At 47.9% G+C, this 18,656-nt stretch overlaps 1 protein-coding gene across 13 annotated transcripts in view; it reads right to left on the bottom strand.

Annotated features, from left to right (window-relative positions):
* Nucleotides 1-18,656, bottom strand: part of AFF3 (AF4/FMR2 family member 3) — a 607,218-nt gene that overhangs the window by 32,344 nt on the left and 556,218 nt on the right. For all 13 annotated transcript variants that reach the window (XM_029232773.1, XM_029232776.1, XM_029232778.1 and 10 more), the window contains 4 exons: nt 16,981-17,167; nt 8,899-9,984; nt 4,221-4,345; nt 416-617 (listed from right to left, as the gene is read on the bottom strand). In XM_029232773.1, the coding sequence (XP_029088606.1) occupies nt 416-617; nt 4,221-4,345; nt 8,899-9,984; nt 16,981-17,167 (1,600 nt within the window). The remainder of the gene's footprint in view (nt 1-415; nt 618-4,220; nt 4,346-8,898; nt 9,985-16,980; nt 17,168-18,656) is intronic.

The following is an 18,656-nucleotide window of genomic DNA, read 5'->3' as shown; positions in this document are numbered from 1 at the left end:
TGCTACGCTGCCATGTGGGCAGGGACCGCCAGTGGGGCCCCCTTACCGAGGTGGGCCTCCTCGACCTCCTGCGATGTCGCAAGGTGGGTGTTACTGATCTTAGGTCATCCAGTCCAATACGTTTGGAGATTAAACCTTTTCTCAACTTGTGCTGTTTATACAGCCAAGCTTTCTGTCAATAAGGCCTCCTTGTGACTTGAACAGACATTATCCTCCCACATACCAGAAACTATCGGACATTTATTTTACCTGGGAAAATTTATTTGGAATAATAAAGCAGGAGCTTTTCCTGAAGTTGCAAGTTAAAAAAAAAAAAAAAAAGCTTGTGTTCGGACTGTGCTGGGCTAGAGGCAGAGTAGAGGGGTATGCTCATTTTCACTCTTGTTTTATCTGGGGCAGAAGAGCACCAACGTACCGTGAGGTCTCCACCATGGGTCTGTAGCTGGTTCTCAGCCTTATGCTTTTTGTTGGACGAGGCGGAGGTGAACAAACCATTGCTGTTGGATCTGCTGGGGGAAGTCAGGTCCTCGCCGGGGTATCTGTGTTTAGATGCGTCGGAGAGGGGTGAGGTGGGTGAGCGGAGCATTTTTTCATTTTTATTTATTGGGATTGCCAAGCTGTAAACGGAAATCACAGTAATGGAATGTCACACACTCAGCGCGTGGCAAGGTAAATGTTTTATATGTGACCCTCCCACTTAAAACCTGCTGGTAGGAAGACGTTTATTGGGAATTATCATGCCAGGAAACGATTTTATGGCATTAGGACCGTAACGAACAATAAAGAAATTTCGTTCATGGTTTCTTTACTCGTCCTCCCAGAAAAAAATAGTAATCTGGAGTTAAATAACTAAGCATAATAATACCTTCATTTCCCAAGTTCTTCATCCAAGGATCTCAAAATACACGACAAACAACTTACTGTTTTCCTAACAAGTGTAAAGAGCAGGTAACGGGAAACTCAAATTATACACGAGATCTCCACTTCCAAAAGGACTTTTGCTAACACCTGAGCTTGTACTAATTATTATATGGAGAATAACAGAATCACAGAATAACCAAGCATGAACCCACCTTCTAATTGTTAGGTAGCCAGGCATGGATCAGAATAAACAAAGAGTAGAAAACTGTCATTAGAAATGACATTTTCTGATTCCTAGCTCCTTATTTTACCTTCCAAACTATTGTCTATATGCCTGAATATAAATCCCCCCACACCCCGCCAAAGACCACCAGAGAAGGGAGTCATATTTGAGTCTTTGCAATGTACATTATGTAGATAGGGCTCTCTCCGTTGAAACAAAAATCGGGGGAAGACACATTAGCCTCAAATAAACTCAATCATTGCTAATTTGGGATGCTTCTAGAAGTCACCTGGTAGAGTCAGTTAAAATAAATTCATTTAACAAAGATTTAGTCATTATTCCCGCAGTTGTGACTTCTTAATTGCATGTGTTGACTATCACTGCAAACAAGCCAGTAAAGTCACTTTTTATTTTTAAGCAATTTCCTTAGTTGGTGGTCACAGTGTAGAAATTACAAACACAGGCCTCTAGAACAAACGAGAAGCCAAGGTTCTTAATGTTATGCAAACAGATCTGTGTCGGGAGAGAATTTCTGATGACAGCTTTCTGGTTCAAAAAGTACTGTGCATCCAACAACTTAGAAGTGAGAAGGTGTGTTCTCGAAAACTGCCTTGGATGAGTCAAAAGTGGCTCAGCCAGTGAAGATGAAGACACTGATGCTGAAGACGGACATGAACCGTCTGAATATAACTGTTTCTTGACATGTGAGTGAAAAAGTCTTATTTCTAAGTCTCAGTTATTTTACATACTACATGATCTTAAATGTTTGCAGAAAACTAAATTATTACATTAAATATTGTCATGAACATATGACTATTTCTTCTTCATCATTATAAGTTTATCTATTCAGGTTGACCAAAGTAACTTGGAAACGTTCTTGGGATCGCATCTTTGGGATGGGCAATCACCATATATGAAGGATTGTCTTATTACACAGGTAAAGCTTAACAGTGGTAATCACAACTCCAGAGGTACACAGGCCACCTTTCCAAGAAAAACTCAAAGCACTTTCATATGCGTTGAGTCCTTACTTAACATAAGTGAAACTATCAGGGCCAGGAGGCTCTGCCAGCAAACACTCCAGAGCAAGAGCTCTTATCCTGGGGTCCCCGCACTTGCATGGGAAAGAAGTTGCATCTTCACTTTCCTTAACCTCTCACTGAAACTGAACATTTCCTTTAACTACGAACAAAGGCAAGAAACCATAGTGGTGGTTTAGCAGGAGTACTACTAGCAAGACCTGGGATTGTGTCACCAGTGGAAATCACAGATATTTTCATGCCTTACCAGTTATGGCAGACATCCTGAAATATGGTTTACACTCATCACTACTAGAAATTATGGTCATTACTAGATCTGCTAGAAAGGTTATTTAAGGCATGAACAAAGAAGCACATATATAACTCTATCACACATTTAAAAAGACATTTTTGAGGGCTTCCCTGGCGGCGCAGTGGTTGAGAGTCCGCCTGTCGATGCAGGAGACGCGGGTTCGTGCCCCGGTCCGGGAGGATCCCACATGCCACGGAGCGGCTGGGCCCGTGAGCCATGGCCACTGCGCCTGCGCATCCGGAGCCTGTGCTCCGCAACGGGAGAGGCCACAACAGTGAGAGGCCCGCGTACCGCAAAAAAAAAAAAAAAAAGAAAAAAAGAAGTTTTTGAGCCGTATTTTCCCCATTCACATTTCCTCAATATTTTGGGATGCCATCTGCTTGGCCCAGAGGACTGTGGGCTCGGGCAGCTTGTGTGTGTTGCTGTTTCTCGCTCAGACCTTGAAGGGCTCTCGCCCTTCTTCCCAAGGTGATTCTAACACTGCAGTGGGCTGTGCTCAGATGCCCCCGCTCTCCAATTTCCTCTCCGGGTTTTAGTACTACTCTACATCTTCTCCTAACCTTTCAGTTTACATTTTTATGTGTTGCGCTGAAACATTAATCTCCCCTTAAAAATTCTATGTACACAGTCAGGGAGAGTGAGGAGTGTCTTAGCAGAGGATAAAGTGGTTTCTGAGCTGTGCTATTTCTAAATGGAAAGGACTTCTATGACTGACGATAAGCTGCTCACTTATAATAAATATCTGGGACCTGGCTTTGCTAGGAAGCCTTTGTCACAGAGGGGATTCAGTGCCATGTGGGTCTCTCTGGAACCCCTTGAGAGGAGGGACTGGGTGGCTGTTTCGCCTTGGAGACCCAGATCCTGTCTGTCACCGCAAATTCAGTCTACACCCAACGCCTTTAGGTGTGTCATATGGAGATTCTGCTCAAGTTTATATTTTTCATCGGTGTAATAAGCTTATTCAGTTTGTAAGTTTTCAGAGTCGAGGGTGTGTTTTTGAAAGGACAGGACTGTGTGCAACTAGTAACTGGTCTTTTGTTATAAAGAAGTACTTCCAGCGCACCTGGAGCTGTGACAAGAAGCACACGTCCAGGCATACTGGTTAGTCTTGGGTTAAACCAAGGGAAAGGAGTCTGCATGAGACAGGCTGGGACCTGGGACCCTCTGCTGCAGTGCTTGCACCTGGACAAACATCTCCTTGAGCCACAAAATACAAAGAAACTACAAGGGACTAAAAATAACTGCATGCACAGGGCAGTTGGAACAAATTATGAACAAGATACAAAAAGGCCAAAAACCCAAATGCCACTTCTGAGGAGTCTGGAGCAAAAATGCAGGGTGTCAGGAGCAAAAGTAGGTTACTGCGCACGTCCCCTGCACTCAGCGCCAACAAGGGGGTGAGCAGACCTCCTAAGCCACCCCTCCAGCCTGGCCCCACCCTACCCTCACCCCATTTAAGGAATCAGCTGGCCCCGCCCTAGGAAGGAATCAGACCCCTGGCCCCACCCTACCCTCACCCCATTTAAGCAATCAGCTTGCCCCCCATCAGACAGTGTGCAAGGGAATCTGTTACTTGTCTTTGTTCCCTCGTGCTACAGCATGAGCCCCAGTAAAGCCTTGTCTGAATTTCTTGTCTGGCCTCTTATCAATTTCTATTGATTAAGGAGCCCAAGAGGCTTGGTAGGCAACATGGAGGCCCAGAGCAGAGCAGTCACTCAAAAATCCGACTCTCCCCCAGTAGGCATGTGCCTCTCAGACCCAGACACGCCTCCAGCTCCCTCTGCCTTCCTGGGAGCCTGAGTACCTGTTGACGTTCACGTTGCAATGGTTTGCGGACAAAGTACTGCTGGCGGACGCAGTGAGTCGTGAAGAGCTCTCCTTCTCTCCCTGAGCCTTCCTGATCTCCCGGCAGTCATCTTCGCTGTCACACTGCATGGGAAGAAGCAAAAGCCAGTCAGCTTTGGATTTCAGGGGATCACAGCGAGCTCCCATCGCCAACCAGCTCATCTGGGCTTCTCTGGACAACATCCTGAGCACCAATGAGGCTGCAGCACTCTTGGCCCTGGCCTGGGTTCCCCATCAGCTACTCCGTGAACAAGGAAGAAATCTGTCAGCTTACTGAGAGGAAAAAGCGTGACACGAAGATCACCACTGAACACTTCTCTACCAACAGGCAGATTCCACCCTCCAAAGAAGACCTGTTCTGGAGTCCCACTGGAGCTTCAGCATCACTCCCTTCGGCATTTCTTGGTACCCAAACAAGGCATAGCGACCTATCCTGGGCTTAATGTTGTAAGGGCAGTGACAAGCTCGGGCCTTTCTTTTGAAATTCATGGCCTCAAAGGACATTTTTATAAAACAGTAGTTTGACTGGATTCTTGTTTTCCACGACTGCATTTAACCTAGGCATGCACTAGGGTATGATGCACATGAACTCAACCGAATTCCATTTTTGGTGAGATCGCAGCAACACAGTACAGGCACATTCAGGGCTCTCAGCAGAGCTTCCCAGGAGACAAGCTCCGGCACCAAAGATAGAGAAATTTTGACCTTCTCTCTCTAGCTGGGGTTGTTACACAGCCTCAACTGCAAGGACCCCAGCAGCTCACGCTGAAACTGTGCCCCCAATGAGGGTCCAAGCCAAAGCTCTGAACCCCCAGTTCTGGCTTCCAGGCCTCTGGCAGGGTTAGACTCTGCACCCTGGGCAGCCAGGTCTGCGGTGTCCCATCTCCAGCCTCCAAAACTGAGGGCTTCACACCCCAGATACTGAGTAAAGAGTGCTGTGAAAATGTTCTTTCACTTCTCTGTGTGAGTTTAATGATGATTCAGTAGATTTCATGAGGAGAGTTGAGTGTGAGACTTTGTGTAAATGAAGTTTTGTAAGTTAAAATAAAAAAGCCCATGAATAATAAAATTATTTAAATACAGAATACTATGGAATATACATGTATATGTTTTTGCACATCTCTCTATCTACATATACCTGTACAGCTATATATATTTCCAATCTATCTGTATGTTTATCAATTTCTATCTCTGAAATACCTCTCTCTCTCTCCTTCCATCAGCCTGTCCATTTATCCATCCATCTCCAGATGACTGGCTGATTCACTCACTAATCAATTAATCACCTGGGGACTGAGGGACAAGTCAATCCAACGAGTAAGGGGGAGGGCAGGGTATGAGAGGAAAACAGAAGGAAAGAGGGTAGGTATGTAGTGAGCTAACCCGCATTACTGCATTATATCGTGTGAATCTGACAACACCCCTGCAAAGATGTCACCATTTTACAAACAAAGAAACTGAAGTCCACAGAAGGGAAGGTCACCCAGGAGGCCAGGGCTGACTGCGTGATTTGCGGGGTTCAGTGCAAAATGAAAATGCTGGGAGCCTTGTTCCAAAAGCAGGAAAAGATGCTTGATGTCAGTCTTGGTGATGATGTTTTTGGATTTAACACCAAAAACAAAGGCAACAAAAGCAAAAAATAAACAAGTGGGACTACATTAAACTAAAAGGCTTCTGCACAGCAGAGGGAACCATCAACAAAATGAAAAGGCAACCTACTGAATCGGAGAGAATATTTCTAAATCGTATATCCGAGAAGGGATTAATACCCCAAATATATAAAGAACTCATACAATTCAACAGCAAAGAAACAAACAAAAAAATCCAGTTGAAAAATGGGCAGAGGATCTGATTAGACATTTTCTAAAGAAGACATACGGACGGCCAACAGGTACATGAAAAGATGCTCAGCATCACTAATCATCAGGGAAATGCAAATCAAAACCACAACGAGACAGCACCTCATACCTTTCAGGATGGCTATTATCAAAAAAACTAAAACTAATAAGTCTGTGAGGATGTGGACCAAAGGGAACCCTTGTGCACTGTTGGTGGGAAGGTAAATTGCTGCAGCCACTGTGGAAACAGGATGGACGTTGCTCAGAAAATTCAAATAGAACTACCACATGATCCAGCAATCCCACTTCTGGGTACTTATCCAAAGAAAACGAAAACACTCATTTGAAAACATATCTGCACCCCCATGTTCACTGCAGCGTTATTTACAACGGCCAAGACGAGGAAGCCAACGTCCGCGGCTAGACAGATGGATAAGGGTACTGCGGCATATATGTGCGTACAACAGAAGAAGGAAGCCTGCCATTTGCAACAACACGGATGGACCTAGAGGGGATTATGATAAGTGAAATAAGTCGGACAGAGAAAGACAAATACCTTACGACCTCACTGACATGCGGAATCTAAAAACAGAAACCAAACCTCCTCCCAGCTTATGCTGTCAGACTGCTGACTGCCTGGGGTTGGGGGGAGTACAAAATGGATGAATGAGGTCAAAAGGTACAAATTTCTGGTTATAAAATGAATAAGTCGTGGGGACGCAATGTAATATACAGCATGCATGGTGACTATAGTTAATAATACTGTGGTGCATATTTGACAGTAGCTAGGAGAGGAGATCTTGAAAGTTCTCACCAGGAGGAAAAGAAATTTGTAACTATGGATAGTGACGGATGTTAACTGGACTTACTGTGGTCATCATTTTGCAATACTTATAAACCAATATCAAATCATTATATTATACCTCAAAAAAAAAAAAAGCAAGCAGCTAAAGACTAACATTATAAAGTACTAAAGTCGGAAACATTGTGTCTTTCAAAGTCTCTCTTGACCTGTCACGCTGTGGTTATTTGCTATTTCACATTGTGCTCCTTGAGGCATGGGGATACCTGGGGGGCATGTGTAGACACTCCCAAGCACCGGGGGCCTGGGCCTGCGACAGGGCGCTTGTGCGCAGCCCTCCAGTGAAGGGCTTCCCCCGCCAGCCAGTTGTGGAACCCACGGGTCAAGGGGTGAGGAAGTCCAGTTAGGCATTTCCCCTTCCCCAAGGCCAACTGGCAACCCCTTGCGGATTGGACTGCCATCTCCCCTGGAGGACCCCTCAGTACTGGGGTTGGGGGCGGGGAGATGCCCATCCTGACCCCGACCCTCATTAGGCCTGTGCCTTGGCCCCTGGATGAGGATGAGGATGAGGATGGGGATGCTGCACAGGGCTAGCAGTGCAAAGGGGCCACGGGGCAGGCAGAACCTGTCCTGGGAAATGGGCAGGAGGTGGGACCACGCAGGCTCCATCGTCCCATCGCACTTCACTTACTACACACAAATTCAAAAATAAAATGAAGAATTCCAAGATGGCAACTGCAAGCATTAAACTCCAAGTACAGAGCCCTCTGAGCAGGGGCCCTGTGGGGAAGATACTGCACAAACCTCATGCTGACTTCTTACTGGGAGACCCTGGAGCCACAGACCCAGGCTTCATTCCTGGCTCTGCCCTTTCTCACCTATGTGAACCTGGGGCAAGTCCCTTTAGGCACTCTGAGCCTCAGTTTCCTCATCTGTAAAATGGGCATGACGATAATATTTGCTTCATAAAGTTGTAAGGACTTTATAAACGACTTAATATGTACAAAAACAGCATCCCTCATGGGGACATATATACGTGTTAACTGTTGTGAATGATTTTCTCCTAAATTTGGGACCATCCACGATGACTACAATCTTTGGCTTGTCACGCATTGTGTTTTCCACTGTGGTCCAAGTTACTTTTGAAGATGTAGTAACAGGAGGGAATAAAAATCCTCAAAATTGGTTTAAAATTATGATTAAATTATTCCTGTGCTCAAAAATCTTCAAAAACGGCCAAATGGCCGAGCATTTGGGTCTGCTTCCTGACAAACGTCCTGCTCTCCGAGTACTTGAGCTGCCTGTCTCACTTCGTTCAACCCGCCTTTGTTCAGCTTGCTTCCCTCCTTTGGCGCCACCTCATCCCTGACCCTCTGATTACTCAAAAGTCCCTCCTCCTGAGGGCCCTGTTCCCAGCCCATCTCCACCACAAAGTTCTCCTGATCAATGCCACGGGAGCGCCAGCCGCTGGCTCTGATGCACCAGGCTGGTGTCCCCTCCCAGGGCCCCGTCGTCCACGGTCCCCACTATGCACTTCTGGATTCACGCCTCACCCCAGTCACAGCCTTACTAAATTCTCTGAGGCTGCTGGCTTCTAAAGTCAATGAACGATCCCACCCCTTCCAGCAAAGAATGGGGTTCACCCATATTTTTTCTCACAGGCCCAGCCTCCAGCTTGCCTCTGCACATACACTCAGGGAAGATTTCCCGTTCGCCTACTTCCACATGCAGTGAGACAGACCTTAATTATCTATAACATGGGAATAATAAGGATACTTCCCTCATTGGGCAGTGCTAAGGATTTAACTGAGTTAATACATGTCAAGTACTTACAAAGGTATCTGGCATACATAAAGTGCTCTATGAACGTTTGTTGAGGAAAGTCACATAAAACTCCTGCTCTGGGAACATTCTAGACCAGCAGACCTGCTGCCCACAAGTTCAGGGAGAGCCCTCCCTCCCGCCGTGCCCTCAGCCCCTCGGGTTTCCAGGCCTACCTTGCGTTTCCTCTTGGATTTTGGCAAAGCCTTTTCTGCGGGCGCATCGGATGCGTGGCTCGGCGGGGCGCTTTCAGTGTCCTTGGCCGCGGGAGCGCTCAAGACCCCCGGCTCCTGGGGCAGGTGTTCTGGGATCCTGGACAGGAGGGTCAGGTCAATTTTGACCCAGAGTGACCTGACCTCGTCACTGTCCTTCAACGGGGAGAGAAGTTCATTGCGGCCGAAGGGGACCAGTGTGTAGAACTGCTCTTCCAGCTCCTTGGCAATGTCGCTGGTGGTCCTGGCGTTGATAGAGCCCACAGGGGCCCGTGGGCCGCCACCGCTGATGCTGCTGGCAGCCTCCTTCAGCCTCGGGTCGTTCCCGGAGGCGGCAGTGGCCTTGGACAGAGGGTAGTCCTCTTGCTCCGACTCCAGGTCCGAGTCCGCGGAGGAGGACGACGAGGACGACTCGGTCTCGATGAACTCCTTGGATTTGGGGACGATCCGGCTCAGCCCCCGCGTGCGGCGTTTCTCGCCGGTTACGGCCGAGCGCAGCTCCTTGCGGTGGCTGGTCCTACTGTTGCCGCAGGGCCGGGGCTTGGGGGGCTCCGGGGGGATCCCCGCGCTCGCCCCCAGCGCGTCCGCGGCTGCGGGCTCCTCGGGCCGGTGGCCATTGTCGCCGGCGGAGGTCCTCTCGGTGCGCCGCGTGGGTTTCTTGCCCGCGGACCTCCGGGCAGGCGCAGGCGCGCTCTCGGCGGGCGCACCGGCCACCGTGGGCGGCGGGGCGGCGGCGGTCACGGCCACGGCCACGGCCACGGCCGCGGGCGGGGACTTCTGCTTCACCCCTTTGCTCCCCGGGGCCTTGTTCGCGGTCCTCGGCCTCTGCTCCTCCTTGCAGGCGCTCTTGATGTCCTTGTCTCTCAGGCTGGTCGGGCAGACGTTGTCGGGAAGCTTCCCGCAGTCTGGCGCTTCGTCCTTCACCGGGGTGTAGTATTGATTGCCCTCCGGCCCGTGGCTTTCATTTTGGATCAGGATAGGAGGCTTGTGGGGATTAACTTTGTTTAGCCATTTATCCAGCTGCCACTTGTTAGAGGACGCTGGTTCGGCCTAAAAGCAGAAAACCAGCAACAAACAAATATCTTTTATGATGGGCTCAGTTAAAAGGGGCCTGGCTGTTTTCCTCTTGACTTAGGGCAGACAATGGATGGGCTGGAAACACAAGGAACATGGAAGCTGTAGGCGTGTGCAGCATCAGTGGGCACACAAGATGCAGAGATGCTGTCCGCTTCCTGGTCCCCGGCACTGAAATGCCAGTGCAGCAGCTGGAGGCCTATTTGGAAAACAAGGGGATGCACTATGCTTCATTAGGACCCCTTTCCAACATTTCTGAGGGTTATACAATGTATATATTTTTATATTTATACAGACATACATAAACTTGAGAGTCCACAAAAGTTAACTGGGGTGTAGTTTGGAGACCCTGAGTGTTAAAGCACTCATTTTTTGTGAGACTTAAAATATGGGGAGGGGGGCGGAATTAGAAAAGGGGACTGAGTGGAAACTAAACTCCCAAAGAACTACCTGTGTGTGCCCAGTGCACTTTGATGGCTGGACTTGGTTCGTCCATCCTCAACCTGCATCCATCACACTTTGCCCGAAATATTTCAGATGAGGAGGTGACAATGGGAACCTTTCCTGCAAGCAGTTTTGCTACCTTAAAGCAAATCCTGGACATTTCAGGTTTTAAACTCTGGCCCATAGATGGGCTCCAGGGGTGGCTGGGTGGGTGGGGGCGGTGGTGGGGACTTGGGTGGGGGCAGGTCAGTGAATGCCCTGTAACAGAATGTGAAATGTCACGTAGACGCATTTTTCGAGGAGAGGGACATAGCTTTCATTCATATCTCTAGGCAGCTACGTCTTATTCAAAGGTTAAGAACGGATGCTTTTACAGGGAGTAAATGTTGTTGATTTCTAATAAAAGTCCATTTATCCAGAATCTGTGATTATTAATAGAAAAGAGGTATATTGATAAGTATAGAACTTTAGCTAGAGTATTATCAATTTGTGAATATAGGTGAAATGGGGAAAATTTTTGAAGTGATTAAGGTGATGTATTTTTCCTTCCCTATGGCCTCTACCCTACGAATTCATGGCTTCTGATGATCCAGGGGAAGACTAAATACCAGCCTAAAATAAAGGATCGGCTTAGCTTTGCACTTCAAACTTGGTTGGTTAAAGCCCAGAGCAAGTCAGGCGCCCTTGTAGGCGAAAACCACTGTTTTCTAACATAATAATTTCTTAAAGCTTCCTTTCACGTATCAAGATTTGGTTCTCAACAGTGAGGTTGGTATTAAGAGCAGAACTTGGGGCATAGCCACGTGCAGCAAGGATCTTGGGGGAGGGGAGGGAGGGGAGGGCAGTAATATTAGACCCAAGGGTCCTGGCTGAGTCTGGAGGCATCTGGGGCACAGCTTAGGGAGATGGGAAGCCTTTAATGGGCCAGCAGGGCCTGGGGCCAAGATGAAGTGGCCACAGAGTGTGGGCACCAGGCACTGGAGCTGTGGCAGGGACCGTGGACATCCTGCTGGTTCCCCCAAAACAGATGAGCCTGTCTACACTTCAGGGAACCACAGCGCAGGGTGTCCAGGGACTGGGAATGACAAGAGACCTTTCAGTGGAGGCCAGCATGGGGATTCCAGGCCCTTTCCTTGGCACCCTGAGGAAGGGGCGCCTCCCCCTGGGATACAGGTGTGGAAGGGGAATCTCTCATGACCCTGATAGGGAGTCTGCTGTCTGACTTAACTTTCTGCTTCATTTGCTTTCATGCCATCCAAAGGACGAGGGCTCCCAAAGCAAGAGGCAAAAGAACAAAACGATACATCTTTTTTTGCACCTCTGAGTTGTCCTGTGTAAATTCTGACCTCGCTTTAATTTGGCTTCTCCAGAGACAGGGGACAATGGAACCTGCAGAGCACACCTGACCTGGTCCATCCTGCGACAGTGACGCAAGAGAGGAAGCAGGGCAGCAGGGCCTCTTCTTCGCCAAGGGGAAGCTCTCGCCTGCCCTGAGATTAGCCAGGTGTGGTTGAAGGCTACTTTGATGGCAAACACAGCTATGGCTCTGAGGCTGTCTCCTCCCTACCCCATTTCTCTCGGACCACCGGCGAGTCAGTGACTTCTGCGCCTCAGTTTCCCCAGATAAATGGGGCCCAGTAATAAGAATGGATGCTGAAGCGGCCTTGCAGAAGGGGACACACACGGGGAGAGGGTGGACCATTTATGGCAGAGCCTGCCACTCACACTGGCCCCAGAGCCACGTCTCACGCTAGCTCGCCCTCATCCCCAGCAGCCTGGGCCTCCCACACCTCACATCTCTTATGTGGGAGAACACAGACATGTGCCTGGAGCTAAAACACAGTGGCTCACGGGGAGACTCCCACTAAAACTTCCTGGAGGGAGCGTTAACAGTGAAGGGAGAACTGAAGCACTTGAGTGTGGCCCCACTGCCTGATGTGCTCTAGGGTCATTTTTTCTGCTCTTCACAGCTGAAGAAATGAGGCTGAAGGACCATTTTCAACACATCACTAAATCACATTCTCTTTCTCAAAGGATCTACAAGGGCCTCCTCTTGCCCCTCAAACAAAAATCCAAATTCCTCGGGCATCCATCATCTAACAGCCATCTTTCCTTGCCAGAACACCTACAATGTGCTCCCATTTTATATGTATCATCTAACTGAATCCATACAGGTAAGAAATACTGTCGCCCCTAGTTTGTAGATGGGGCTCAGAGAGGTTAAGTGAAATGTCCAAAGCTGCAGAGCTACCAGGCACCACCAAGGCTAAACCCACATTTGTCTGGGCTTAAAGACCAGATTCTCTCCCCTGCTGCCTTGCCAGTCTCCCATTACTCTCTGGTGTAGCCTCACGAAAGAGGAACCTCATTTTTTTTGAGAAATGTCAGTCTTCAACCTAAAATGATAGAATTAGATTGATTTTTGGAGACACCACTAACTCTCCAAATAACACCTGTGGCCTTCTGTTATCCTTAATGCATCATATTTTCATGTCCATAGCCATTTCATGTATATAAATCGTGTGTCTTCAACAAAGCCAAACACTGCTTTCCAGCAGGGGCCAGGTCTCTGCTTCTTTGTATCCCTCGCAGGACCCGTAATAGGTTAGGGGGACAGCACGCTAGGACTCTGCTCCTACTAATAATGACTCACAATGAGCTGTCACTCCATTTGTATCACTTATTCCTCAGAACAACGTCACAGATTAGACGGCATGGGATTATCCGCCATTTCGGGGATGAAACAATTGTGGCCAAGGAAGCTCAAACAGCCAAGAATTAGGTGGCAGGGGAGGAGGGTGAACTCAGGGCTTGGGGTTCCTTTCCTGCCACGCTGCTGGCTCTGGTCCATTTCCTGAGCTGTCCATCAGGGTTTCTGCCCAGCGCATTTGATTGTTTCCTGGCTTGCTGCTTTGTATTTCCATCCAGGACTCTCCTCTCTGATCAATCTTCCCTCTGATCAGTGTATAAGCTCTCCACCGTGTACTTTAGTCTCCACTTCATCTATACCCTTCAGAGCACCCACTGCCACATACCCCACAGATGCCTAATTAAGAAGCCTGTTGAATCAATGAATAACTTGTATCGTGTACCTGCTGATTTTCAAGAACAATCTAGGGCAGCATTTTCCAAAATGTGCTTTGAGTTCATATATCCCATAAAGAAAAGTTTCCGTGGTCAGATACATTTGGGAAATGCCACAATGGAGAACACCGTTTACATGAGCAAAATTAAGGGCTGAATGATGCCCTATGGTAAAGAAACAGGTGAAACCTACTTTATTCTGGATCTCCTCAAAATCCTGTGACCAGGCTCTTTCTTGTCCCTGCAGCATCCTTTACTTGGGGAACACCGGTCTAAGGAGCTCTGTGTGCTGGTGTAAACGTGCTAACTGAAGGGCGAGGTGCTTCCCCCTGTGAAGCTCTGGCGTGAAAGGATGTCCCAGACCAGGAAAGAAGATACAACTCAAATGAAAACAATTAGGCTGAGGAGAAGCAAGCAAACGTCAGGCCACAGAGAGGGGATCTGCAGTGATGGAAATACTGTTTTCGGGGTCTCTTCGGTGCTACCTTGCAGACAAGGGGTTATACTATGGTGATTCATGTGAAATGCAGTGGCTTTCTACAGCCACGGCCATAAACAACAGCTCGTATGAAACTCAGGAGAGCCAAGTGGGTGTCCAGTGCTGGACGTTGAGGGGGAGAATGCAGGTGTCTTGGGATATCATGAGGGTCTCCTGCTTGATAACAGGAGGGCCTCAGGATACTTCCAGGAAGGAAAGGAGGGCCACAAATGTTCTGCTGCAAAGCAGCGTAAACAGGTCTTCACAACGGAATGTGAGGTGTGTGGCTATAAAGAGCTGGATTGTCCTGTGGGGGGGAAGGAAAAGGGGTCTCACTGCTCTCTTTAAGGGGTCCTGGGCCAGCTTGGCCAGAAGAAAGCAGAGATGCCGTGGAGACTCAGCAGGTAATGCTTCCCCTCTTCGCGACTTTCATTCTGCAAACTCACTGTATTTCTTTTCTAATTTTTTTTTTTTTTTTTTTAAATTTTTGGCCATGCCACACGGCTTCTGGGATCTTAGCTCCCCGACCAGGGATCACACCCGCGCCCTTGGCAGTGAAAATGCGGAGTCCCAACCACTGGACCACCAGGGAATTCCCTCATTGTATTTCTGAAGGGCGTGTCTCTCTAGTCACCTTGGGAAAAATGTTAAAAGAAACCTTACTTTTATTCCAAGGAATACATTCCTTTCCAGCAGAAAGAAGTCACCTGCAGTGTGGCTACATCTCTTGTCACTCCTGCACTCCCTCTGCATAGAGAAGCCAGGAGTTGAAAGCTACACGCGGGCTCAGGCAACTTAAACTTTGAGGCCTGTGTTACCAGACTCCCCTCCTTCTCCTCAGCTAGGGGCCTCTGGTAGCTGCTGGAAGAAACAAGAAACCGCAAGTGCTTCCTTTCATCACCCAAGAGTTCAGGGCTTTGTAATTATCTCAGTGACATTTAGAGAGAATCTGCTTAAAGCCATTTATAGCTGTACTTCTCCGAGGCTGCTTTCAGCCTCACCTAGAAACTCCAGGAGTCACATTTCAGCATGCAAATGAGACTCAACTTTCCTGAATTTAACCTTCAAAGTCACAAAGAGCCTGGGGTAGAGGTAACATTCACAGACCCTAACGCTTTTAATCTACCGCCACTGTCCCCCCTGGCTCTTGCGATGTCCCTGGAACCCAGTTCTTTCTACTAAATATTCTGGAATTTTTCAACAAATTAGAGCATAAAGCTGGCTCTGAAGAAGCCCGGTTAATGCCTCTGTTTTATTTAACTCCTGTATTTTTGTTTGTTTCAAATTACTCCCATTAGAATATCAGCTCTGTGAAGACAGGAACCTTCTCTGTCAGCTCATTGCTGTCTCTCAGGGCCAAGCATCGTATCTGTGGCAGAGGCTCAATAGATCTTCGTTGAAGGAACACTAAATGAGTGAATGAATGGATGAATGAATGAAATGATGAAGAAGGAAAAATAATTTAGCTTCTGGGAAAAGTCAGGGTTATATCAACATATGGCTTTTATAGGTTAATGTTGCCAAGGGCCTTCCCCTTAAATGGGGAGATAGGGATAGAAAGACAGATAGGGAAAGGGAGAGAGACAGAGAGAGACAGAGACACAGGTACACAAGCTGGAAACATGGGTCTTGCTGGCCCTTAAAGGTGCTCCTGGGGACTTCCCTGGGGGTCCAGTGGTTAAGACTCCACACTTCCACTTCAGGGGTCACAGGTTCGAACCCTGGTCAGGGAACTAAGATCTGCACGCATTGCCGTGTGGCCAAAAAAAAAAAAACAACAACAACAAAAAAAACATCTCACCGCCAAGGCCTGCATATGTGGGTTTGGTTTAATTTTTTTTTTTTGCGGTACGCAGGCCTCTCACTGCTGTGGCCTCTCCCGTTGCGGAGCACAGGCTCTGGACGCGCAGGCTCAGCGGCCATGGCTCACGGGCCCAGCCGCTCCGCGGCATGTGGGATCTTCCCGGACCGGGGCACGAACCCGTGTCCCCTGCATCGGCAGGCGGACTCTCAACCACTGCGCCACCAGGGAAGCCCTTGGTTTCATTTTAGAGCATATTTAGAAATTTGGGCCCAGAGTGGTACAGAAGGTTGTAGGTAAAAAGTTAAATCCTATGAGCCACAGTAACATCAAATGTTTATACACTCAAGAAGAAGCATATTTTATTCCCTCTTTAGAAATCAAAGTCTACCCTTACAGATCCAGGGACTAGAGAAGGGTGCTCTCAGCCCTCTCTCAAGAATCCATGCTCTGAATTGCTATTAAATTTTCCCCTTTAAAGTAGAAGTAGCAATGGCTTTTATTGGGACCTTATAATATTTTTATACGAGGCACCTAAATCTTCCACACAGATACTCATCATAGCTATAAAAGTTTTCATTAGTATTTGTAAGTTGATGCTAATTTTCCTTTTTATATTTTCACAAAGAAAACAAAGGAGGTTTTATTCATATTTATAGCCCTTGTTCTCCTAATCTGTGATGAACTGAAGAAAGGTAAGATCCTAACCATGTCTAATCCACAAAACTCCTTTCCCCGTGATTTACGGGGGCTCACACTTCCAGGCGGGGAGCTGCCCTGTCTGCTTATTGCCTCGGCTGACCCTTAGGGAGACCCGATCTCAGGTTATTTCCAGTCAGTGATGTTTACAGCATACTTGGAAAGTTCTGGAAGTCAAGATAGAGAATTTTGGGACCATAAGAGATGACGTTTCTAGACTTCAAAGGAAGCTCTGTGATTAGGAGCACTGTGAGGAGGGGCTGGGGGAAATGAGCCTAAACCAACCCCGGCAGGCTGCCAGGAGGTGGTGGCCTAGAGAGGTCATGGCGCCTCGCAGGCCAGTGTCATAGCACTGAGGCTGGAGGAGCAGGAGGTGTGAGAACCACAGTCGGAGGAAGACTGACCTCGCTCACCGGGTCAGGGAGAAGCAGGCAGGGGAGGCGCTCAGAGGCCAGTGTGTCCTTACCTCAGGGCTGGAGTAGTGGGGAGGCTTGCTGCCCTCACTCTCGCTGGAGCTGCTCTCGGTCTCTGAGTCAGATCCTGAGCTGCTCTCCGAGTCGCTGGAGGAACTGCTGCCGCTGCTGCTGCTGCCGCTGCTGCTGCCCTTGCTGGAGGGCACGGAGGCCCTGCAGTTGGCTTGCGGGAGGCCGGCACTGTCAGCCCACGAGGCCCCGGGAAGGAAAGGGGAGGAAAGCCAAGTGAGCAAACACACATACACCACCGAGCGAGCTGTTGTTCCACCAGCCTGCGCATCTGTCAGCGTCACCTGAAGCTCCAGAGCCACTGTCAAGGTCAAAGCAGCCTCACAGTTAAAACAATGGATGCACAGAAATTAAATTGGGAGTGAAAGTCGGTGCCACTTGGTAATCAGGCACTCGTCAGTGTGACTAGTTTGTGTGATCATTTTAGAGGGGAAGGTGGTGTAATTACAGAAGGACTGTTTCTATTTTGCTCCTATTTCTGGGAATGGCTTTTCAAATGCATTCCCGATTCCAATCACCGACAAAAAGGGAAGGAAATCTAAAATGCTTGAAATATTTTGTAAAGAACGAAAATGCCTGTTTGCTTTATTTTAGGAAGTGGGCTGTGAGGAAGGGCACAGTGTCCTGCTCTGTGCTCTCACGGCCTGCTGGAAGGTTCTGGAGACGGCGGGACCGACAAAGTTGTCTTGCTTCCCACCTCTTCCTGCCCACAGAGTCGAGTCCTGTAGTCTTTACAGGAGCCAGCTTGCTGTATAAACAGTAATTTTCCTTTGAGCCCTTTATTAAAGAACTGAAGATCCCTCACTCACACACTTTTAAATATCCTAGACTTTAAAATTCAACCCCAGTACAGTGGCTTATAGCAATACTATTTTGAATTATACTCAATGTTCGTATCCCTGCTGAAATTTGCCAGAAAGTTACATACTCAAATTATAGACTCAAAGAGAACAGGAAACATGGACACTTCTCATGGTAATTAATTAACCATAAAAATTCAAATCACACACATCCACCCAAACAGTGAGCCAGAAAGAAAGTTTCAATACTCACATAATAGTCAACATCTTCAAAGTCCTTTATTAATTGCATTGAAACACACCTGACTGTTTTTTTGAGGTCAAACTCTAAACCCAGAAAATGCAGTGACCGCTTTTTAAATGTCGAGTCAGCAAATATCTGGTTGCCCCTTCCAGCTGGGACCACTGCTTCAACAGGATGAATGCGAGTGAAGGCCCAGGGCTGAGGGAGCTTGTCAGAGAGTTTATGGTCTCAAGTGCAAATCAGCCAGGACAAGGTAAAGGACCCTTTTCACCCGCCCCTTAAATCTTTGACAAATGCTTTGCTCAAGGACAGAGTCTCATAAATCCTCAGTGTTGGGGCAGGGATGGGGGGGGGGGTTGTTTAAAACTCACTGGAACCTTGCTTCTCCCAGAGGAATGATAAGACAAGAAACTATCTTACAGGATGTACCTGAAAGTCAAAGCACTGTTTTGAACTGCAGGCTTAGGGAAAAATGGAGTTTGAACATAACCTTCCCTAGTGGTTTTTATTTCTTCTGCCAATGTCATGGTCCATACCTACTGTCTGACAAAATTCTTCAACATCAGACAACATCTGCACCTTTACGCCTTGCCTGAGCTGCAACAATTCCTTTTCC

Source organism: Monodon monoceros, unplaced genomic scaffold (assembly GCF_005190385.1).
Source record: "Monodon monoceros isolate NGI ecotype Baffin Bay Population unplaced genomic scaffold, NGI_Narwhal_1 Super_Scaffold_19, whole genome shotgun sequence".
NCBI classification, from domain to species: domain Eukaryota; kingdom Metazoa; phylum Chordata; class Mammalia; order Artiodactyla; family Monodontidae; genus Monodon; species Monodon monoceros.
The sequence above is the reverse complement of the archived record's forward strand: the minus strand, read 5'-3'. Positions and strand labels throughout refer to the sequence as shown.